This window comes from Scyliorhinus torazame, chromosome 5, assembly GCF_047496885.1.
Source record: "Scyliorhinus torazame isolate Kashiwa2021f chromosome 5, sScyTor2.1, whole genome shotgun sequence".
Taxonomy (NCBI): Eukaryota; Metazoa; Chordata; class Chondrichthyes; order Carcharhiniformes; family Scyliorhinidae; genus Scyliorhinus; species Scyliorhinus torazame.
In genome coordinates this window covers 176,127,581-176,151,855 of record NC_092711.1, presented here as the reverse complement: position 1 = coordinate 176,151,855, position 24,275 = coordinate 176,127,581, and the positions used below count along the sequence as shown (strand labels likewise).

The window sequence follows — 24,275 nt, the reverse complement described above, 5'->3', positions numbered from 1 at the left end:
CAACGACATATCACCAAATTGTTTTTTTTTAAATTTAGAGTATCCAATTATTTTTTCTAATTAAGGGGCAAATTAGCATGGCCAATCCACCTATCTTGCACATCTTTGGGTTGTGGGGGTGAGACCCACGCAGACACGGGGAGAATGTGCAAACTCCACACGGACAGTAACCCAGGGCCAGGATCGAACCTGGGACCTCGGCGCGGTGAGGCAGCAGTGCTAACCATTCTGCGCATTTATCACTGAATTGTTGATGAAGCTTTTCTTGTGTAATCTTGGGAGGCCACCCTGATCTTTGAAATCTCTCTCGCTCGAAGTAGTGGTTAAATTTATGCTAATGACTGTGACATGTGAGAAGACTCTTCTCATGTGTAGGTTAGCCTGTTGAAAAATGTAAAATGTTATTATAGAGTATAAGTTGCATGTAATCATAAGAAATGTTTAAAGTTAAAACGTTTTTAGAAAAATAAAGCCATCTGCATACATAGCTGGTTCATTTTTTTTAAAGGGGGAGGTGTGACAATTGGAAGATTTTAGGAAAATTTCGATCATAAATGTATTGGGCAATTTAAGGGTTAAAAACATCGGGTTAAAGTGTGATTCACTGCAGTGGTCCTGTTTTTATTTTAAAGAAGGATTCTGTTTTGCAGGGCGTGGGTGTTTTCAGTAGTCAGAAGATGAAATTGACAAAGGAATGTTTTTTTCAGTCTGGGCTATTGGACTGTGGTTTGACTGGGAAAGTACTTGTGGAATTACTGTACTTTGCAGCCAACAGGGGTCATTTGTTTTCCAGCTTGGGGAGATGAGGTCATTGCTGGGTGAACCAAGGAAGGCAGAAAGACATTTTAAAAATCTTTAGAGAGCAGTTTTTGGAGAAAGATTTGGAGAGAGGAGTTGAATTCTAGGTCCACAATTCCCACAGTAAGATAGATTGAGAGCTGTATCTTTCTATTCCTGTTGTTTAATGGGAGATTGAGTAGTAGTGTTTAAGTGGGTGATTGTAAGCTGTTGTTTTTGGGTGTGATGTTAAAATGTTTAATATTGTCGCCATAATAAAATTTTATTTTAAAAATAACCAAGTTCTATTTCTTCATGTGACCACTCCTGGAGAGAATCATTCTTTCCGCACAGTCTGACAAATAAACTGAAATATTGGGGTTTTGGTCCAGTATCTCAGACACTGTTGGGGTCTGGTCTGGGATCGGAATAGTGACTGATGTAACAATTGATTTGAGGTCCATTTCCCAGTCAGTCCTCCAGCACCTACCTGACTCTCAATTAGTGCAACATCTATTGCAGTTTTCCAACTGGGACGCAGGCCCCGTTATTTTCAGCTAATTTCAGCCCTCAGCTCTGTTACCCGGCTGTCATTGATATGAGCAATAGAGACAGAAAGGTGCCCGAGGAGAAAGTGGGAAGTTAAAACATGTGGCTCAAAATCAACACTTCAACATTTGTCAGTTAAATCCATGTTATTTATACTCGAGTTTTTAATTATTAGATTGAGGCATCGGAGGCAAAGGGTGGAGGGTTTTAAAGTATAACTTTTCCTTTCTAACTAGTGTCCGCCATGGCTCAGGGGGCAGCACTATCACCTCTGGATCAGAAGGTTAAGACCCAGTTAGGGACCTGTGGACAAAAACCAGTTCCAACATTCCTCATCCCAGCACTGAGGGAGTGCTGCACTGTCAGAACAGCCTTCTTTCAAATAAGATGTGAAACTGAGGCCCTGTCTGCTCCTCTCAGATGGATGTAAAAGTTCCCACAGCCACTATTTTGAAGAAGAGCAAGGGGAGTTATCCCCGGTGTCCTGGTCAATATTTATCCCTCAATCAACATCACTAAAAACAGATCATCTGCTCATTATCACATTGCTGTGTGTGGGATCTTGCTGTGTGTAAATTGGCTGCTGTGTTTCCTACATTACAACAGTGACTACACTTCAAAAGTACTTCATTGGCTGTAAAGCACTTTGGGACATCCTATGGTTGTGAAAGGCACTATAGAATTGTAACTTTTTAAATTGAAGGTTTATGTTTTCTGATCTTATCTGGAACTTAATTGATTTCAGCCACACCCAACTTACCATTTAATAAATTCACTTTCGTTCAGACAAGACTTTAACCAATTAAGACAAAATCAGAATTCTCCGGATAGTAAATTTAAAAATAAGTTTATTAAATGAAAATATTTACTGAACAACTTTAAGACATCAACTTTTACAACTTCATGTGGGTGATCAGTCTGTAGAAGCGTAACCCTCTCTGGCTCCTTCTTTGACAGTAATTCTTGTGGAATTTAGCCTCGGGAGTCTGGCTCCTTCTTTGACAGTCATTTCCTTAGAACTCGGCCTCGGGAATCTTCAGTACCTGGCCAACAAGGAAGACTTTTGGAACCTCTACTTTTATCCCCAAAGTGACCATTACCGCACGTCAGTGTTGGGCCTGTTGTAACACGGCAATTGTTCAATTTGGTCACTAGATTAATTTAATTGGATCCCCAATTACTGACGCCGCCTTCTCTCATTATCTTAGACAAGAATACAATAGAACTGTTTCATACTGTCCCTTTATCTGAGTCTGTACAATCCCTTATTCATACAGTTTCAAATGTTGAGGCGAATCAGAACTTGAAGGTCTCTCTTGCCAGTACATTTATCCTCATTGCACATTCTTTACATACACAGCAATTAAGCTTTTACAGCAAATGAAAATCAGGGTACGATCTAACGGCCACGATGCGCAAGGTGCAAATCCAAGTGCGCCACTTAGATCGCAGGAGAGTCTGAAATCAGGCACCCCACTAAGCGCCAATCGGTTTCAGATCTAACCGGCCTATTCCCATTGGAGAGATCTGGATACAATTAAGGCCAATCTCCATCCCATTAACGGGAAGGACACCCTATGTAAAGGCCTTGATATAAGCAACTCCCCAGTCGGTCACATGGAAGCCGATTAGTAGTGGCCCACACAGACAAGAGCCAGGCGTCACGATTCCCGAGGGTTCCCGGGCCATTGGGAGGCACCTGAGTGGTGAGGGTTAGGGCAGGGTGGCCCTCCCTGGCCCAGCCCCTGGAACGTGTGCACTTGGCACTGCCAGTCTGGCACCGCAAACCTGGGTATTTCACACTCTGCCCATTCATGAAGATCATTCATAAAGACTGAGTCTTGGTTTTGTGTAACAACAATGTCTTTCTCCCCATTTCAAATCCCCTATGAAAATCCAAACACAGAGTATCGTGAAATTATTAGATTTATAACAGAGCGAGTTGTTGGGATTCACTGCCTGACAATGGTGTAGGAAGTAAATTCAACAGCAACTTTCAAAAGGGAACTGGACAGATTCTGGAGGAAAAGGAACTTGCCGGGCGATGGGACTAATTAGATAGTTCATTCAAAGAGCTAGCATGGGAACAATGGGTGGGATGGCCTCTTTCTGTGCTCTCTGAGACTCATTTGCATTTGAAGAAAGTGGGAAATACCTGGAAGCCACGTCCGACAATGCGGGTAGAAGCAGAGATGTTGGAATGTTTCTAAAAGGAAATTGGACGTGCTTTTGAGGGAAGTAAACTGACAGGGATATGGGGATAGAATGGGGCAATGGTTTGATCTACAGAGATCTGCAAGTTGTAAATCTTTGGAATTCCCTACCCCAGAGTGCTTTGGGAGCTCAGTCATTGAGTGTGTTTAAAGCAGAGACTGACAGATTTCTAAATAGCAATAACATAAAGGGATATGGGGATCGTGTGGGGGAAAAGCATTGAAGTGGATGATCAGCCACGATCGTATTGAATGGTGGAGCAGGCTCGACGGGCTGAATGACCAACTCCTGCTCCTATGTTCCAATGGTACAATGATAAGCAGGAAAGTAAATTGTGAAGAGTACATAAGGCGGTTAAAAAGGTATATTTTAAATGAGTGGAAATAGATCTGTCAAATGGAGAATAATGTGGGAAAATGTGAAATTGCCCATGTTGGCCAGAAGAATAAAAAAGCTTATTATCTAAATGGTGAGAGATTGCAGAGCTCTGAGATTCAGAAGGATCTGGATGTCCAAGAGCATGAATCACAAAAGGCGAGTATACAGGTCCAGCAAGTAATTAGGAAAGCTAATAGAATGTTATTGTTTATTGTGAGGGGAATTGAATACAAAAGTAGGGAGGTTATGCTTCAGTTATACAGGACATTGGTGAGACCACATCTGGAGCACTGTGTACAGTATCGCTCTCATTTAAGGAATTATGTAAATGTGTTGGAAGCAGTTCAGAGAAGGTTTACTGGACTCAAACCTGGAATTGGAGGCTGGTCTTATGAGGAATGATTGGACAGGCTGGGCTTGTGTCCGATGGAGTTTCGGTGACTTGATTGAACCGCATAAGATCCTGAGCGGCCTCGACAGGGTGGATGTGGAAAGGATGTTTCCTCTTGTGGGAGGATCTAGAAATTGGAGTCACTTTAAAAGTAACAACTTGTCCATTTAAGGCAGAGGGTTGGGAGTCTTTGGAACTCTCTTCCTCAAAGGGCAGTGGAAGCAGAGACTTTGAATATTTTGAAGGCAGGCTGGATAGATTCTTGAAAAGCAAGGGGGTGAAAGGTTATCGGGAGGGTCGGTGGGAATAAACCATACTAAGACCAGACATAATAGGAACAGGAGTAAGCCATTCGGCCCTTCCAGCCTGGTCCATCTTTCAATAGGATCACAGCTGATCTAACATTTCACACGTTCGCTTTCTTGCCCTTTCCCTGTAATTCTCGGTTCCCTCACTGATCAAGAATCTATCTCGGCCTTACATATACACAAGGACTCTGTCCCCTCAACTCTCACTGTTCCAAAGACTCTCAGAAGAATTTCCTCCTCATCTCAGTCTTAAATTGACATCTCTTTATTCTGAGACGATGCCATCTGGTCCTAGATACTCCCATGAGGGGAAACATCCTCTCAGCATTTACCCTGTGAAGCTCCTTAAGAATCCTGTATGTTTCAATGAGATCACTTCTCATTCTTCTAAATTCCAATGAGTAGAGTCCCAATCTGTTTAACCTTTGCTCCTAAGACAATCCCTCCATACCTGGGATTATCCTAGTGAATCTTCTCGAAACCTCCTCCAATGAAATAATACATTTCCTTACATAAGGGGATCAAATTGCTCTCAGTTCTCCAGATGTGGTGTCACCAGCACCATGTACAGCTGCAGCAAGACTTCCCGACTCTTATACTCCAACCCCCTTGTAATCAGGGCCAACATTCCATTAGTCTTCCTGATTACCTGCTGCACCTGGCTGCTAGCTTTCTGTGTTTCGTGCACAAGTTCCCCCAAGTCCCTTTGTGCTGCAGCTTTCTGCAGTTTTTCTCCATTTAAATAATACTGTTCTTTTGTTCTCCCTTCCAAAATTAACTTCACATTTTCCCACATTATGCTCCATGTGGCAACTTTTTGTCCACTTGCTTAACCTCTCAATATCTCTTTGCAAACTGTTTGTATTCCCCTCACAACTTGCCTTTCCACCTATTTTTGTGTTGTCTGCAAATTTGGGCACAGTACATTTGCTTCCTTCCTCCAAGTCATGAACATAAATTGTACACAGTTGCGGTGCCAGAACTGACCCCTGTGGAACCCCACTGGTTACAGGTCACTAACCTGAAAAAGAACCCCTTATCCCCACTCACTGTTTCCTGCTCATTAGCCAATTCTCTATCCATGTCAATATACTACCTCCAACTCCATGGGTTCTTATCTCATGACTTAATGTTTTGTGAGGTACCTTGTCAAAGGCCTCCTGGAAGTTTAAATACAACACATCTACTGGTCCCCCTCTATCCACTCTGGTTGAGACTTCCTCGAAACACTCTGATAAATTAGTCAGACACATTTTCCCTTTCACAAAGACATGCTGAGTCTGCTTGATTAGATAATGTTTTTTGGAATGTGCTGCTATTACTTCCTAATAATTGATTCCAACATTTTTTTCAACAATAAATGTCCTATAGTGTCTCGTTTTTTTCCTCCCTCCCATTCTGAATCAGGGGGTTGTCACATTGGCAGTTTTCCAATCCTCTGGTACTTCTCCAGAATCCAAGGATTTTTGGAAAATTACAATCAATGCATCCACTATCTCTGTAGCCATTTCTTTTAGGATCCGAGGATGCAGCCATCCAGGGGACTTATCTTATCCCCATTAGTTTGTCCAAAATGACTTTTCCAGTGATGGTATTTAATTGCTCCATTTGTATTCTTTAGAATTAATGGGATAGTCAAAGTATCTTCCACCATAAAGACCGATGCAAAAAAATCTGTTTAACTCCTCTGCCATTTCCTTGTTCCCCACAACTGGCACGGCAGCGTGGAGGCACATGGTGGTTAGCACTGTTGCTTCACAGCTCCAGGGACCCGGGTTCAATTCCCGGCTTGGGTCACTGTCTGTGCGGAGTCTCCACGTTCGCCCCAAAACTGCGTGGGTTTCCTCCCACAAGTCCCAAAAGACGTGCTTGTTAGGTGAACTGGACATTCTGAATTCTCCCTCTGTGTAACCGAACAGGTGCCGGAGTGTGGCGACTAGCGGATTTTCACAGTAACTTCATTGCAGTGTTAATGTAAGCCTAGTTGTAACAATAATAAAGATTATAATAATAAAGAATATTATTACTATCTCCTCAGATGTATTTTCTAAGGGGCCTCTGTGGAGTTGAGGTTTCAGTCAGATCAGCCGTGAACTTATTGAATGGTGGAGCAGGCTCGAGGGGCCGGGTGGCCTACTCCTGTTCCTAATTCGTTATCACTTCCTTTATAATAGATTGTAGCATTTTCCCTCCTACTGATGTCAGGCTAATGGGTCTGTGGTTCCCCGTTTTCTCTCCCTCCTTAAATAGTGGGGTTACATTTACCACCTTCCAATCTGCAGGAACCATTCCAGAATCTATAGAATTCTGAATGATGATCACCAGTGTATCCACTATCTCTACAGCCGCCTCTTTCAACACTCTGGGATGTAGAGCAGCAGCTTTTGGGGATTTATTAACTTTGAACCACATTAATTTCTCCAGTGCTACATTTTCACTGATACTAATCTCTTTCAGTCCCTCGTGCTCACTGGTCCCTTGGTTCTCTAGTGTTTTGGGGACAATTTCTGTATCTTCCTCTGTGAAACAGACTCACATTGTTTAGTTTCTCTGCCATTTTCTTCTTCCCCATGGTAAACTCTCCTGTCTCTGCCTGGAATGGACCCACATTGATCTTTCCTAAACTTTTCCTTTTCACATTCCTATAGGAGCTTTTCCAGCCAGTTTTTATGTTTCTCCCCAGTTTGCTCTCATATTCTATTTTCTCTTAATCAGTTCCTTGGTCCTCCTTTGCTGAATTCTAAAACAAGTTCCCAATCCTCAGGCTCACTACTATTTGGGCCACTTTATGAGTCTCCTCCATTGATCTAATAAAATCTTTAACTTTTCTTGTTAGCCACGATAGCTTCATTTTGCGGCTTAATTTTTGCTTCTTAAAGGAATCTAGATTTTATGTAAATAAAATGCGAATGGTTGCCTGTCTATTGTCTGTCATCATACAAAGAACAACAAAGAACAACGGACAGTACAGCACAGGAACAGGCCCTTCGGCCCACCAAGCCTGCTTGGATCATGATGTCTGTCTATACTAAAACGTTCTGTGCTTCCAGGGTCTGTATCCATCTATTCCCACCGTATTCATGTATTCGTCAAGATGCCTCTTAAACGTCACTATCGTACCTGCTTCCACCACCTCCTCCGGCAGCGAGTTCCAGGCACTCACCACCCTCTGTGTAAAAAAACCTCCCTCACACATCTCCTCTAAACTTTGCCCCTCGCACCTTAAACCTAGGTCACCTAGGAGTTGACTTTTACAACCTGGGAAAAAGCATCTGACTATCCACTCTGTCAATGTCAATGCCACTCAATTTTGTAAACTTTTATCAGGTGAACTCTGTCGCTCTAGTGAAAACAATCCGAGTTTATCCAACCTCTCCTCATAGCTAATACCCTTCAGGCCAGGAAACATCCTGGTAAACCTCCTCTGTACTCTCTCCAAAGCCTCCACATCCTTTTGGTAATGTGGTGACCAGAATTGTCAGCAATATTCCACGTGTGGCCTAACTAAGGTTCTGTACAGCTGCAGCATGACTTGCCAATTTTTATACTCAATGCCCCGATCAATGAAGACAAGCATGCCGTCTGCCTTCTTAGCTCCTTATCCACCTGCGTTGCCACTTTCAGTGATATGTTTATTGTAATTTCCCAACCTACCACAGACAACTTGCCCCTCATACCATGACAGTTTCCTTCTGCGAGAAACACCCAGATAAATTAGACAAAAGAACCCTGTAACCACCATAGCCCATCTTCATGGCAACGTGGCTGCTTTGGGAACTAAATATCTTCCAACATGCAAACACCTTTTCATTCTGTGCTCCTCGTCAAACTTGAAACCAGATAATCGCAACTAGCCTCAAAAATGGTCAGCCCACCGGAGGCTGAGGTGTTAGACCGGCCAGTCCAGCAGAAAGAAACCCTCCAATCATCACCATTCACCAGATGGCAGAATGAACAAAATGCAGTCCTGGATGTCAGTGAGAGCAGAAACAATAACGGAGCAAACATCTGTAATTTGTGAACTTCTTGGAGTCACAACAGGTGTGATGAATCACAAAACCCCCTCCCCACATTGAGAGCAGATGAATGGTCTCTCCCCAGATTTAACTCGCTAGTGTCTCCAGAGTTGGGATGGATCATTGAATGTCTCCCCTGCTCAGAGCAGGTGAATCGCTTCTTCCAGGTGTGAACTCACTCGTGTTCCCACAGGGTGTATGGATATCTGAATCCCTTCTCTCACTAAGAGCAGGTTCACGCTTTCTCCCTGTGTGAACTCGCTGGTGTCTCTGCAGGTTGGATAACCGAGTGAATCCCTTCTCACACTGAGAGCAAGTGAATGGCCTCTCCCCAGTGTGAACCTGCTGGTGTCTCTGCAGGCTGGATAACTGAGTGAATCCCTTCTCACACTGAGAGCAGGTGAACGGACTCTCCCCAGTGTGAAATTGCTGGTGTCTCTGCAGGCTGGATAACTGCGTGAATCCTTTCTCACACTGAAAGCAGGTGAACGGCCTCTCCCCAGTGTGCACTCGCTGGTGTGTCAGCAGGTTCGATGAAGTAGTGAATCCCTTCTCACACTGAGAGCAGGTGAATGGCCTCTCCCCAGTGTGCACTCGCTGGTGTGTCAGCAGGTTCGATAAACCAATGAATCCCTTCTCACACTGAGAGCAGGTAAACGGCCTCTCCCCAGTGTGCACTCGCTGATGTATCCGCAGGTTCGATGAAGTAGTGAATCCCTTCTCACACTGAGGGCAGGTGAACGGCCTCTCCCCAGTGTGAACGCGCTGATGTATCCGCAGGCTCGATAAAGCAATGAATCCCTTCTCACACTGAGAGCAGGTGAACGGCCTCTCCCCAGTGTGAACTCGCTGGTGTGCCCGCAGGTCGGATGTTTGTGTGAATCCCTTCCCACACTGAGAGCAGGTGAACGGCCTCTCCCCAGTGTGAACTCGCTGATGTATCCGCAGGCTGGATAACTCAGTGAATCTCTTCCCAAACTGAGAGCAGGTGAACAACCTCTTCCCAATGTGAACTCGCTGGTGTTTCCGCAGGCTGGATAACTCAGTGAATCCCTTCCCACATTGAGAGCAGGTGAACGGCTTCTCCCCGGTGTGAACTCGCTGGTGTGACTTCAGGGCGGATAACTGAATGAATCCCTTCCTACACACAGAGCAGGTGAATGGCCTCTCCCCAGTGTGACTGCGTCGATGAACTTCCAGCTGAGATGGAGCACTAAATCCCTTCCCACAGTCCCCACATTTCCACGGTTTCTTCATGGTGCGGGCGTCCTTGTGTCTCTCCAGGTTTGACAATCAGTTGAAGCCTCATCCACACACAGAACATGTGTACGGTCTCTCCCCGCTGTAAATGGTGTGATGTTTTTTCAGGCTGTGTAACTGGTTAAAGCTCTTCCCACAGTCAGTGTTCTGGAACACTCTCACTCGGGTGTGTGTGTTTCGGGGCTTTTCCAGTCACATTGATGGTTAAAATCTTTTGTAGCTGACAGAAAAGACAAACATTTCTCCTTCTAGATTCAAAGTCCGGTGATATCCAGTTCCAAGGAATTGAGAGACTCAGCCAGATTGAGACGTGAAGTTTGAGGTTTCTGTCTGTAATTCCTCCTCTTCTAATATCCTGTTAAAACAATTCACAAAAGAAATCACTGTCAGCACAGGATAGAAATTCAGAACAGACAATTCTAGTTTCTCTGGAACATTCTTTCCGCTTTCATTCCTCAAAATGTGTAAATATCCATCCCACACACTCTCCCTCCATTCTCACTCTGCTGTATCTAATATTCATCCTCCCAATTCTCCTGAAGGTGCTGATTCAGGCTGATTGACAGATCCATACTCACTGCATCTGACGAATGTGATATAAAATAGTTACTTTAGAGATATTAGTTAATGTAATGTAGAGATAGGCCAGTCTAATTCTGGTGAGTTCACAGACAAAGGATTTCAGACCGCATGGCAAAGCAAAGGAAGAGGTGTGTCCACCAAAGGAGGAGAAAAGGATGCTGGGTAATAGGGGCAAGAGGAAGGGATTGGAAGTGAGCCAATCAGAATGTCTGACCAGGTCACGAGGGGTATAGGATGACCTATGGGAATCGTGTATGTGAAACTTGATGCCATTTGAATGTATCAGTAGAGACTTCTTTGTTCTACAGACTCACTTGATTCCATAAGTGTACGAAGCAAGATGTGCTTTGTGCCACTGTGAACTGAGTAAAGCTTGCAAGCTAAATAAACTAACTAATGCTGTACCTGCAAATCCATCTCGACTTTTATTGAGGCCAGACTGACGGGTAAAGAAATTTGGGATTTGACAATTGGTGCCGAAAACCCGGGATTTCTCAAGAAGGTTCTGACCAACTGCGAAATCAGAATTAGACTGATTATGAACAGGAGGATGGGGAAAAAGGGCCCACAATGTACACCTGGAAAATGACCGCGCATTGATTTTTCCCCTCTTCTTATCGTCTGATTAGTCTGGTCACTCGCGGTGGTACGGAAAGATCGTCTCGACGAAATCAAAGGTCAGTCTGGGGATTAGAAATTTAATTGATGGGATTTCATATTGTTGATTCTGCTTGGGTTAGGTTTTGGGTTGATGAGACATCTAAAAGATGATTCAATTCCAAGTACAAGTGTTTTTATGGCTGATGTGACTTCAGTAGATGGAGGTTCAGTCAAGTATAAGTGTTTTAATGTCTGATGTGACTTCAGTAGATGGAGGTTCAGTTCAATAAGTGTTTTTAAATCTGAAGATGATTCAATTCCATGTGTGAGTGTTTTAAATCTATAGTTGATTAAGCTTAAAAAATTGTACCCTTGGACTGTAGTGGCGAAAAACGCAGTTCTGAGGACTAGTTGAGATTATGGGGAATTCCTTGGATAGCACAAATGATCCAGGTATGCCACTGCAAATATTATGCGATATGTATCTGGATAAAGCAAAAGATTTCAGAAAAATGTCAGCAATGCTAAGAAGTAAAATGGGGGATGAATGGCCACTAGGGGGCACCAAAGACCTAGAGATTATTAAGAAAATTCAGGGACACATCTGCAAAAAGAGTCAAAGTATGAAAGCAAAATAATTAATTGGATTATGGAGACAATATTGTCAAGAGGAAAGAGATAAGATCATGTTATCAAGTTGGCAGGACAATGCCCTTAAAATGGGAATTCCAATTAGTGAACAGGGTAACCAAAAAACATTACAGGTCTTGAAAAAGGAATGTACATTCAAAAAAACGCGCAAGTAAAGACAGGAAAGGCTCGGGTCAAACAAAAGATGGGCTACGTAGTTCAATGGCTGGCCTTGAATTGACAGAAAATGATCCATTCGATGATTTAAAAATGTCAGTAAAAGTTCTGACTGCACCTGTAGCATTGTCTGCACTAATTCCAGAACCACCAGAGTATAATAATTTATATCCAGTCACTGCTCCCCAGATTCCAATCATGCCAGTAACTCCAGCCCTTTTGGTTGATAGCGTGGGTCCTGATTTACCATCTTCACGATCAGTAGGGGAAGAGGAGCTCTGTTCCGCAAGCTCAGTTAGCTCTAGGACCAGATCTCGGACAGCGAGAGAAGGGCTTGATCCTAACCAGAAACAATTAAGCATACCACCTAAATCCCTCCAGACCAAGGGGAAACCGCAAATTTCGAGAACAAAGGGAGATGCAACAGATGATTTTGAAGAGAAAGAACTCCCTCTAGTGACAGGGGGAGACGTCGAAGTCTTGGAAGAACCAGAGGAAATAGCTAGAGTGCCCCCTGGTGAGACTTGGAGACAGTTGCCGATTAGGAAGATACCAAACCTTGACGCCGGGGCCCAGCCCACGATAGACGTTTATTTGCCATGGACACCCAGTGAGATGATGGCTATTATGGCTACAATCCCAGATAGAAAAGAATCTCCTGCTGCTTTCGTGGATTCCCTGAGAACTACCATCTCAATTTATCAAGCTGATTCTAGGGACCTCTGGGCCCTAGTCCAGCAGGTTTTAACCCCAGCAGAGTACCGCAATTATCTTAATCACTTGAATTATGCTAGCCACGCCGCACTTCAGCAAGCCCATGCGTTAGACGACGATAGACGGACACAAATCCTGAATGTGTTGAATAGCACATTTCAAAAGCCCATAAATATTTCTGCTATCTTAGACCTAAAACCTAAAAAGATTGAAGAGCCAGAGGAATTTCTGGAGCGTTTTAATGAAATCTACCGTGGGCAGTCAGGCGACTTGCCATATCAAAATGGTCAGAATTCCCCTCAATATTGTGCTATGTTAATGCATTGCCTACCACCTTCCGTGGCTACTGCTGTGAAATGTAATAACATGAATTGGACAGAGAACGACCCTTCCCAGATGGTAAGGGCAGTCAGATTTTATTGGAAGGAGGGTGTAGGCCAGGAAGGAGGCTCAGTTACAAAGGTTAAGACTGAGTATGTAATGAAAAAGGATGATCTGCGACCCCAACAAGCGGCAGAAATGGTAGCTTACCAGCTGGAGCCCCAATATTGTGACTTTGGGTGGGTAGATCAGCGAGGGGGAGGATATCAAACCCACCCAAAGGGACCCTCAGCTCCTTTTTATAGCCCACCGTATGCATCAACAGCTTTACAACCGCCGCCCCCTCTGAGGGGCCATTGGTCTACTGGGAGACGAGGACGGGGCATATATAGAGGGAGCAATGCATGTTTTAATTGCGGCCGTGCAGTTCACTGGCAACAGGAATGCCCCTTTAAAAGACAGGCAGCAGAAGGAGATTATCCGACCCAAAGGAGGGGGTACCCAGCAAGGGGAGGACAGATGAGATACACTGACTTCTCCCAGGCAAACCCTTTCCCAACACAGGATTGACTAGCTAATTTAGTCATAAGGACTCTCCAATCGGACAGGGAACCCATTATCTCTCTGCAGATAGGAGATCAACATCACTCATTTGTAATCGACACTGGAGCAGCCATGTCTTCTGTGCAATCAGAACTTCGACTACCATTATCCGACCACATGCAGCAATTGTCGGGGTTCCAAGGACAGGTGTGTGAGTATCCTATTTCTGAACCTGTGACAGTCACTTACGAGAATAAGTCTGCAGATCATCAGTTTGTAGTGACTACTGGATTGGACTGTAACTTGTTGGCTCGAGATTTACTGTGTATCTTCCAGCTACAGCTAGAGTGCGGAGACGAGGGGGTAACGGTTAAATCATGGAGGATTAGACAACAGTGCTATATTTCTATCACCCCCAGTGGTGGACGTTAGACATTGAACATTCACTGCATCACGTTACCCTGGCCTATGACAGAACTGGACAAAACAGGGAGTTGGAGGACAAATACCGGCCATTAATTTGGACCGAATGGCCAGTCAAAGTTACAGCCACAGTCACGGGAAAAGAAGGTACAGCTGATTTTGTTACAATACTACCACATTTATGGCCACAGTCAGCTTCGGTAAGCCCTCATATTACACGTCAGGTCCACGACCAGTACCATGCCAGGGATCTGGGACCCATGGTAAGGAGGGCAGTGAATCATTCAGATCCAACAGAGTACGCACTTCAAGTCACGCCAGACGGCACTGCCATAAAATATTTTGAGGTCCCTGAAACGATTAACACTCGACTGCAGCCCCGTCTATGGACAAATTAATCCGAGAGCTGTTGCAATAGGGTATTTTGGTCCCTTGCCAATCAGAATGTAACACCCCCATACTTGCTGTGCCTAAACCAGCCAAGCCAGACCAGTACTGATTAGTACAGGATTTACGTTCAATCAATGCCATCGCATAGCCGTTACATGCTCTCACTCTCCAACAGGATATTACGGTGTATAGCTCCCACTCGGTCATCGCACTACTGAGGCAATTGCAGACTCAGCATCTTACCGCAGCTCGTCAGAATAGGTATGAGATATACCTTTTGAACAATCCACGTCTGACATTTAAACACTGTACCACTATCAATCCAGCCTGTTTTCTTAGTGGTCCCCCTGTCCATGAGGACGCACCTGGCCACGACTGTTTAGCCTTGATTCAGGAAACTACCACAATAAGGGACGATTTGAGTGATATTTCGTCAGAACAACCTGACATGATTATGTGTGATCAAATATCCCACCGGGGTTTAGTTAATGACCTACTGCAGGCCCATCTTATGCCCACGCAGATTTCCGTTATTAAATGCGCTGCCCACACAAATGGTAAGACCCCAGTTGACGTTGGTAATGAACGAGCAGATTGTGCAGCGCGGACAGCCGCGCAAATTCAGCAAGTGATGGTGCCTAAAATGTTAAGTCAGACTAAACGATCTACTATAAATATGTCTGCTTCTGACAAGTCAATGCCAACCATCCAAGACATCATAAGGTTACAGGAGCTCCTGAGAGTGATAAACAAATGTGGAAACGGTTAGGTTGTACATATGATTCTGTTTCCTCTTTATGGACCACGCCAGCACATCAGACTTGTCTGTCTGATGTACTGGCTTTATGGGTCATCGAATGTGTACACTTTGCAACTCATTGTGGGGCTCGAGGGACTAGTTATTTGTTGCTGGACACTTGGTAGCACCCTGAAATGTAGGGGTTGGCCCAGAGTATCAGTAATCGGTGGTTGATTTGTCAGCAATATAACACCGGAAACGGTATCCCTTGTGGGATGGGGCAAACCCCGTTGCCCAGTGGTCCCTTTGAGACGCTACGAATGGATTACATTGAGTTGGAAAGGTGTCAATGTTATAAATATGTTTTGGTCATTGTGGATGGGTTCAGCAGATGGGTTGAGGCGTATCCGACTACCGATAATAAAGCTGCTACTGTGGTTAAAGTTCTGATGCGGGAAATCATTCCCCGGTACAGTATACCAGCTCAGTTGAGTTCTGATAACGGGCCTCATTTTCTTGGACAGATTAACCTGCCTCCCTTCCCCAGTGCTATTTTACAGGTGTGGAGCATGATGGGGTGGCTACGCACCGTCTGTGTGATATTCGGCCTCACCTCGCTTGGAGTGTTATTGGCGACGGACATGGAAAAGGGAAATATTATCTACATTTGTAACCCCAACCAAACTACAAGGACATTTCGTTTATGCAGAGGTGATGTTCTTCGCTGCCCCCATACACGAGGACATGGTATCGACTCATGGAAGGTCATCAGGATAACGGAAAATGCAGGAGTCATGAAGCAATTGCACCGGTCCCGGCGATGGGAAGGGAACATTATATGGACATTGCCTTGTTTTTGGAGTACATGTAAATTTGATTTTGGATGTGTTAAGATTGGTGCGATAAAGGTAACATCAGACCGTCAGGAGAGCGTAGGAAGAGACTGTGAGAGAGAGAGAGAGGGACTAGAGAGAGGACGGGGCGTGTGAGAAGGGAAGTACAGCTAGAACGTAGGTTATCGGGAGATGCACTTAATTTAGTTAAAGGCCAAACTGAGGAAAACCTGGGTAGTATGAATCTCTTCTACCAGATTTACCACCGCTTGTATGGCCACGGACGGGTTGTCTGCTACCCGAACCCCGCAGTGGTGTCTAGGTTATTTTCTGTTTCACCGCTTTGGGGCACTCCCCAAACGGTGGTTCATTGTCAGCGTTCCGAGCCACCGCCCGAGCAAGTCACTCTTCCTTACGATCCGGGTTCAGTACCACCGGCTATTTGCCTTCCCCTTCCTCGGGATAATTCCCACTCACAGTATGATAGGCTGCAACGGTGGAGGGCGTATATACCTAGCCACTTCACTCCCAATAGGGATTCCCGGTCGTACGAGAATTGTTTCAGCAGTGAAGGATACGGCTGTTTGCTGGTAGAGGTGGAAACGAATATAACATGTCTGTTCCCCACCTGTACGGACAGGAGGTGCCATATCACCCAGGCGTCTGGCCAATGCGTTTGTTACAACACCACTTGCGTTCCATTGAACGCCGGCCTCCAGCTCCTTTGTGGCTGGGCGAATGTCTCTCATATCACTGTTGGGACTAGGGCTTTCCGCATTGCTAGGCGGCCCGAATGGGCGTTTCGAAGCTGGATAAACTGGGCTACTGGGGGATCCCTACGCAACCGATATACTGATTGTGATGCTAGCCTGCACACGGAGCAAGGATACTACTTTTTATTTAATGGCACAGTGACCAATGTTTTGTCACCCCCATTTCCCCGCCAAATTGCTATTGGGACTCTAGTCCCTACCACAGTCCCCTGCCCCTCGGCGTGGATGCTGCATAATCAGTTAGCACGCCGGGCAGGCTCGGCTGAATTTTGCGAGAACTGGAAAAAACCTCAGGTTCTCGCACCCAGCCGGGGTCACTCAGCCGGATGGGGGATTCTGAGCGTCTTGACACTGGGAGGTGTGGGGGGTTCCTTGGCTGTCAGCAATAGGCATTATTTTATTTGTGGCCTTACCATCTTGGGAAATGAAACCTTGGGAGTCCTCGGGGCAATAACCAAGGAATTGTCTCAGCTACGGTTGTTTGCAATGTAGAACCGGTATGCTCTTGACTATCTTCTGGCCCGTGAGGGTGGGGTATGCGCCATAGTACAGGGCAAGTGTATCATGGGAGTTCAGGACTTGACCACTAACATCACTAAATTTATGGATCACATACGGGATCACCTGGAAGGAATGCAGGATCCTGGCTCTTGGGGTAACTGGGGATTTGGAGGTTGGAAGGACTGGTTGATAAATATGGCCATGTATTTAGTGGTGGCTATCGGCTGCATCTTTGTGGGCCTAGCCATCCTTAAATGTGTGATGGGTAGAATGCGGGGTGCACTGGAACAGTTCAACGCCCCTAAATTCTTAGCTGTCAAAATCCATGAGGGTGCAGCAGATGAAGGGGGGCTATGCCAGGAATTGGAAATGCAGCGACGGATCTTTTTAGATGAGGAACCGTAGCTATGGATTGGATAGTTCGGTTATCATGGAATGATAAAAGGAGGGAATGACGAATGTGAAATAAAATAGTTACTTTAGAGATATTAGTTAATGTAATGTAGAGATAGGCCAGTCTAATTCTGGTGAGTTCACAGACAAAGGATTTCAGACCGCATGGCAAAGCAAAGGAAGAGGTGTGTCCACCAAAGGAGGAGAAAAGGATGCTGGGTAATAGGGGCAAGAGGAAGGGATTGGAAGTGAGCCAATCAGAATGTCTGACCAGGTCAGGAGGGGTATAGGATGACCTATGGGAATCGTGTATGTGAAACTTGATGCCATTTGGATGTATCAGTAGAGACTTCTTTGTTCTACAGACTCGCTTGATTCCATAAGTGTACGAAGCAAGATGTGCTTTGTGCCACTGTGAACTGAGTAAAGCTTGCAAGCTAAATAAACTAACTAATGCTGTACCTGCAAATCCATCTCGACTTTTATTGAGGCCAGACTGACGGGTAAAGAAATTTGGGATTTGACACTTCCTGTCCTGGGCACAGAGATCATAACAAATAGGAGCTGCAGTTGGCCATTCGGCCCATCGAACCTGCTCATTTATTCTGTGGGATCATTGGTCGATTGATGTCAGCAACATTCTCCGTGTTGGTGACCAGAGGCTGAGTGTGCTGACTCAATATCTGTGAGTTCATGAGGCCGAGCTGCAAAACACCATGAAGAGGCTCGATGATCCGGAGGAGAGAATCCTGAACGTTGAGCAAGATGCCTCCTCGGCGGAGGCAAGAATTAAATCCTTGGAGAACCAGCTGAGTGGCGTGGGAGAAGCCTGGCGGACTTGGAGAACCGACGGTCAGAGAAAGAACATCCGAGTCGTCGGCCTGCCAGAAGGTGTTGCTCCCGTTAGGTTCTTCGAGGACCGGCTGCCAAGTTTTCCCAAGCTGGGTGTGAAGCCTGGGTGTTTCAAATTGGAAAGGACATCGGATCCTGTCTTTGAGGCTGAGGGATAGTTTTCATCCCAGGCCTGGAATCATTCACTTCCACAACTTGAAAGATCACCAGAGGGTCCTGGAGACAGGTAAGGTGAGGTGGGACCTGGCTCCATAAGGAATGAGGAATTTCCTTATTCCAGGATTTTTCAACAGCTACGCAAACGAAGCAGCGAGGCTTCGATGAAGTTTGAAGGGAACTCAAGGCTGCGGGAGTGAATTCTGTCGCTTTACCCAGCAACCCTGAAAATTATATTGACAACTCCGTCAAGACTTTCGATAATCCGACTACTGCCTTGGCCTTCATTAAATCCACGAAGGGCAAGGATTTGGAGGGATGGGTTGCAGCTCAGACTAACTCAGGCTCTAATCTGGACTCAGATTATCTTATCTCAGTTTTGGTAGATGTGCCGTGTGCTTATTATCCGTTGTCTTCTATTATCCGAGTGTTAATCATGGCAGAACCGAGTGGGGCCATTGCTGAAGGGTGGGTGGTGGTGGATGCAGGTCTTCACCGTTGGGTCTAAAATGCGGGAGGGACATTCGATCCCCATTCCCTTGTTGGCCTTTCTTTTCTTCTCATTTTGGAGACGGTATCCTGAGGGTAACGACAGTCTGGCCGTGGGGTTAATCCTCCGGGTCCTCAGTCTTATTGAGGAATGTCCCCTTGGTTCTATTGTGGTGGTGATTCCTTTGTATTTTTGTTATTAAGGGAGGGTTTATGTGTTGTTGACTTTATCCTAGTCTGGTACAGACGGGGCTTTTATCTGTGAAAGGAGCAGTTTGGGGAGACTTTGGTGCCTCTGGTGTAAAGTGAGTTGGAGGAGGGGGTAATGGCGCACGCCCGATTGTGGTGTGAAAATCTGTTCCTGTCTCTGTCGCCTGACTAATGGCGGCAGTTAATCTGCAAATTTTCTCAGGGAATGTACGGGGCATCCATCATCCTATCAGAAGGAAAAAGATCCTCTCCTTTCTTAAGGAGAAAGTTGACATAGCTTTATTACAAGAAACTCATCTGGATGATGAGGAGCACTTTAAATTGAGGCGGGATTGGGTGAGGCAAGTTTTTTTGCCTCTGTTTCATCAAGTAGCAGGAGTGTGACAATACTTATTAATAAAAATATCACTTTTAAGATTGAAACCTGCACCAAGGCCAAAGGAGGTAGATATGTGATCATTAGAGATTAGGTGCATGGAGATGTTGCTTCAATAATGAATGTTTATGGATCCCCGAATCACTCCCCGGGGTTCATTACTGAGGATTTTGCGAATTTTGCAGAGTTAGCTTCAATTAACTCTTTTGTGGTTGGTGACTTCAACTGTCCCTTAAATCCTCTGGCAGATAAGCTCCCGGTTACCAGGGTTACCCCCCTGCCCCTGATGGCTGTAGGAATTTCAGAGATGTTGTATGGGCTGTTTAGCACAGGGCTAAATTGCTGGCTTTGAAAGCAGACCAAGGCAGGCCAGCAGCACGGTTCGATTCCCATAACAGCCTCCCCGAACAGGCGCCGGAATGTGGCGACTAGGGGCTTTTCACCGTAACTTCATTTGAAGCCTACTTGTGACAATAAGCGATTTTCATTTCATTTCATTTCATATCTGGGTATTTGCTGCAGTAAGGGTTAAAAGCCTGAGTTAGTGTGTGTGACCGCTGCAGTCATGTATCTCAAAGAAATCCTAGTTTGAAAGACAACTAAGTTTTGGAGCCAGATATGCAATTAAAGCATCATAAAAAGTGTGGACTAATGGAAAGTTGTTTGGATGAAGGGGATTCCCTGTGGAGTTAATTACATTTCAGCTTGGTAAGATGATGTCAGTACTAGGAGGAGCCACGGTTTCAGGCTTTTCGCAGCAAAGCAGTGTTTTAGCTGAGAATTAGTATTGTAATCGAGGACCTTCCCTCGTTTGTCAGGAGTTTTTGCTCGAGGGCTCACCCCCAGGTCGAGAATGTGGAGGTTTGGAGCCTCCCCGAGTTCATTTATTATGCACTTTCGGGAAGAGTTTGAGTTCTTCCTTTTGGTTAACTCGAACCCTGGGATTTCCCCGCTCCATTTTGTGGGAGACGTGTGACGTTTATGCTCGGGGCTAAACATTTCTCACACTGCTAATAAAAGGTGCAGGATGCTGGAGAACCAGCGGCGCCTGGAGGTTTGTTTGGTGAAGGTGGAGGAGAATCATATGGAGGGCCCGAGTAAGCTATTGCTGAAGGAGGTTAACGCAGCAAGAGTGGCTTTGTACTTCCTGTTGACTCAACAGGTCGAGAAAAGTTGAAAATTTGTGAGATCGAAGTTGTATGAGTTTGGGAATAAGCCGAGCAACTACTTGCCTGTTTGACAAATGACCTTTGTTCTGCAGCCTAGGGGCAGCAAAGGTAGCACAGGTGGATAGCACTGTGGCTTCACAGCACCAGGGTCCCAGGTTTGATTCCTCACTGGATCTGTGCAGAGTCTGCACGTTCTCCCCGTGTCTGCATGGGTTTCCTCCGGGTGCTCTGGTTTCCTCCCACAGTCCAAAGTCGTACAGGTTAGGTGGATTGGCCATGCTAAATTTCCCTTAGTGTCCAAAAAGGTTCGGAGGGGTTATTGGATTACAGGGATAGGGTAGAAGTGAGGGCTTAAGTGGGTTGGTGCAGACTCGATGGGCTGAATGGCCTCCTTCTGCACTGTATGTTCTATGTTCTAAAATGAATGTGTTGCCCAGACTGTTGTACCCTCTGCAGATGCTGCCGATACTGCTGTCAAGCAGAGTCGTTCGGGGAATTAATCAAATCAGGGCAGGAGCTACTCAGTTAATGGTAGCAAGTTGGGGAGAGTTACAGAACAAAGAGATCTAGGAGTACAGGTTCATAGCTCCTTGTAGGTGGAGTCGCAGGTGGACAGGGTGGTGAAGAAGGCAGTCAGTATGCTCGGTTTTATTGGTCAGAATATTGAATACAGGAGTTGGGATGTCTTGTTGAAGTTGTACAAGACATTGCTAAGACCACACATGGAATATTGTGTTCAGTTCTGGTGACCTTATTATAGAAGGAATATTGTTAAATGAGAAAGAGCGCAGAAGAGATTTACCAGGATGCTGCCAGGACTTGATGGTCTGAGTTATAAGGAGAGGTTGGGACTTTTATCCCTGGAGCGTAGGAGGCTTAGGTGTGATCTTATAAAGGTCCATAAAATAATGAGGTGCATTGATAAGGAAGATAGCCAACATTTTTTCCCTGAGGTAGAGGAGTTTAGAACTAGACTGCATAGGTTTAAGGTGAGAGGAGAGAGATGCAAAAGAGACCAGAGGGGAAATTTCTTCACACAGAGGGTGGTGAACATCTGGAATGGGCTGCCAGAGGCAGTGGTAGAGATGGGTACAAATTTGTCCTTTAAAAAGCAGTTAGACAGTTACACGGGCAGGGTGGGTATAGAGGGATATGGGCCAAATGCTGGCAAGTGGGACTTGCTTCGTGATAGAAACTGGGTGGCATGGACAAGCTGGGCCAAAGGCCTGGTTCCATGCTGTAAACATCTATAACTCTACCTGGAACAAAATGTTTGTTAAGCTCCAATCACCAAGCAAAGCTGAGGTATGGTCTCCCGAAAAGCAATGTCTTGCTTCATCAATTGGCCTCTCGTCTTAGGTTCATCAGAGATTGGGTGAGGATGGACCCAACATTCATCAGGCTCAATACAGAAGCAGACCAGTCAGTTCTCCCTCGATCCAAAACTGGCATAGGCTGATTATGGAATGCATCTCCATGCAATTTTTAATGTCTGTAATTCATTCTGATTCTGATGCATCGGGTAAAGCATGGGACACCTATCTCAAATACATAGGATCCAATTTGACTGACTTGCTCCTCCTGGGCTTTCCATGAGTGAATTGAATTTAACTTAGGCCGGGAGTAGGGCACAGTGGTTAGTACTGCTATCTCAGCGCCTGGGACCCAGGTTTAATTCCAGCCTTGGGGGGGCTGTCTGTGTGGAGTTTGTATATTCTCCTCGTGTCTATGTGTGTTTCTTCCGGGTGCTCTGGTTTCCTCCCACTGTCCAAAGATGTGCAGTGAAAGTGGATTGATCACGCTAATTTGCCACTTAGCGTCCAAGATGTGTAGGTTAGGTGGGTTGACCATGATCAATGCACCGGGTTCCGAGGATAAGATGGGGCGTGGGCTTAAGTGAAATGCTCTTTGAGGCTCACTGCAGACTTGAAGGGGCGAATGGCCTTCTGCACTATAGGAGTTCTATGTCATCTATGTTGTGAGATTCATATTAATTTGATTATGCTGTTAGTCTGTTTGTAATATTTTTGGGTTTACAAACTAAATTGTGATATAATCTTCCCTTCTTTCCCCACTCTCTATTTTAACCTGTTAACTGGTTGTTCAATTGATCTGGCATTTCATCTCGAGGCTCTGGTCCCTCAAATATCCTGTTCCAAATTAATTCTGCAATGTGTTGCTTGGATTTATGTTGGCAATATCTCTTGTTCTGCTCTGTGCCCATTTCCCACTATTTTTTCTGTAACTCTGTTGCATTCATTGTTTCAAAACGATTTAAAACATAACAATTTATTAAAAATCTGTCCAACACTTCCGTGAATATATTCAATGACCCCCACACCCAACCGGTCCCCGTGGAAGAGATATCTAGAGACTAATAACCCTCTGAGGAAAGAGATGACACGAAATATATAACATAACTACAGTACAATATTACAAGGCTAGAAATAATAATAAATGTACGTTATTACAGAACTATAAATAATATATCTAATCTGTACCATATAACACAAGACATGTCTCTGTCCGGTATTAATTTACTGTCCCCTTAAATGTCAACCATTGCCTGGTGAAACCAGCCCTTCATTGTGAACATTAGGAAAGAGACCATCCTTTTAGCCAGACAAATAAATGTGTCAAGCTGAGGGAGCAAAGGATGTCAATGTCTTTGAGAGAGAGAGACCTGGGCCAAGCTTTGCAGAGTCTCCTTGGTTTCACTTCGTTTAGCTTCAGTTGCTGCAAGTGACCAATTGAAGGTGAGAATGAGAAAAGAAATGGAAAGGGGGAGAAAAGAAAGTGTTTTACTCACAGATGTTGGAGACAGGAGGAATGTTTTAGTTTGTGAGGTCCCAGTTTTGCTCAGCGTCCAACTTCCGCCTTCAGACAACGGGGGAGCTGATTGGATGGAGGAAGAGACTCCTTCCGGTTCACCAACTCTTTCAGGCGCACGCATAGGAATCCGCGGTGACGTCTCACGGTTCCAGTGCGCAGGCCCGGCGCGCGGACACAGCAGCTCCGCCCCACTCATTGTTCCCCCTCCTCGAGGCAAGGTTTCCAGGCAACCGGCTCCGGCCAGAGCGAGAAGCCTCTAGGTGTTTCCCCCTCCCCCTGCACGAGACTGCGCATGTCCAAGAGAAAGGAGAGGCTGCGCATGTGCGAGAGGAGGGCGAATGGAGATTGAGCTTCACACAGACTGAAACGTCCTCCTGTCTCTAACATCTGTGAATAAAACACGTTCTTTTCTCCCCCTTTCCATTTCTTTTCTCATTCTCACCTTCAATTGGTCACTTGCAGCAACTGAAGGGAAAGGAACTGATTACAGGGAGGGTGCAGACTCCGGAAAGGTTGGCCCAGGTCTCTCTCTCTCTAACACATTTACACCCGTTGCTCCCTCAGCTTGACACATTTATTTGTTTGGCTAAAAGAATGGTCTCTTTCATACTGTCCACCATCCCAATATCCCCTGCTGCTCTCAGTGCCATCGCATATGGGTTTATAGCTAGGGCAAACA

General features: G+C 45.3%; 1 protein-coding gene across 1 annotated transcript; it reads right to left on the bottom strand.

Annotated features, from left to right (window-relative positions):
• Positions 1 to 2,157: 2,157 nt before the first annotated feature.
• Positions 2,158 to 23,668, bottom strand: LOC140422428 (uncharacterized). The gene is made up of 2 exons (XM_072507443.1): positions 23,574 to 23,668; positions 2,158 to 10,248 (listed from the first exon to the last, which is right to left on the bottom strand). The coding sequence occupies exon 2, from the start codon at positions 9,888 to 9,890 to the stop codon at positions 8,754 to 8,756; it is 1,137 nt and encodes a 378-aa protein (XP_072363544.1). The 5' UTR covers positions 9,891 to 10,248; positions 23,574 to 23,668; the 3' UTR covers positions 2,158 to 8,753.
• Positions 23,669 to 24,275: the final 607 nt, after the last annotated feature.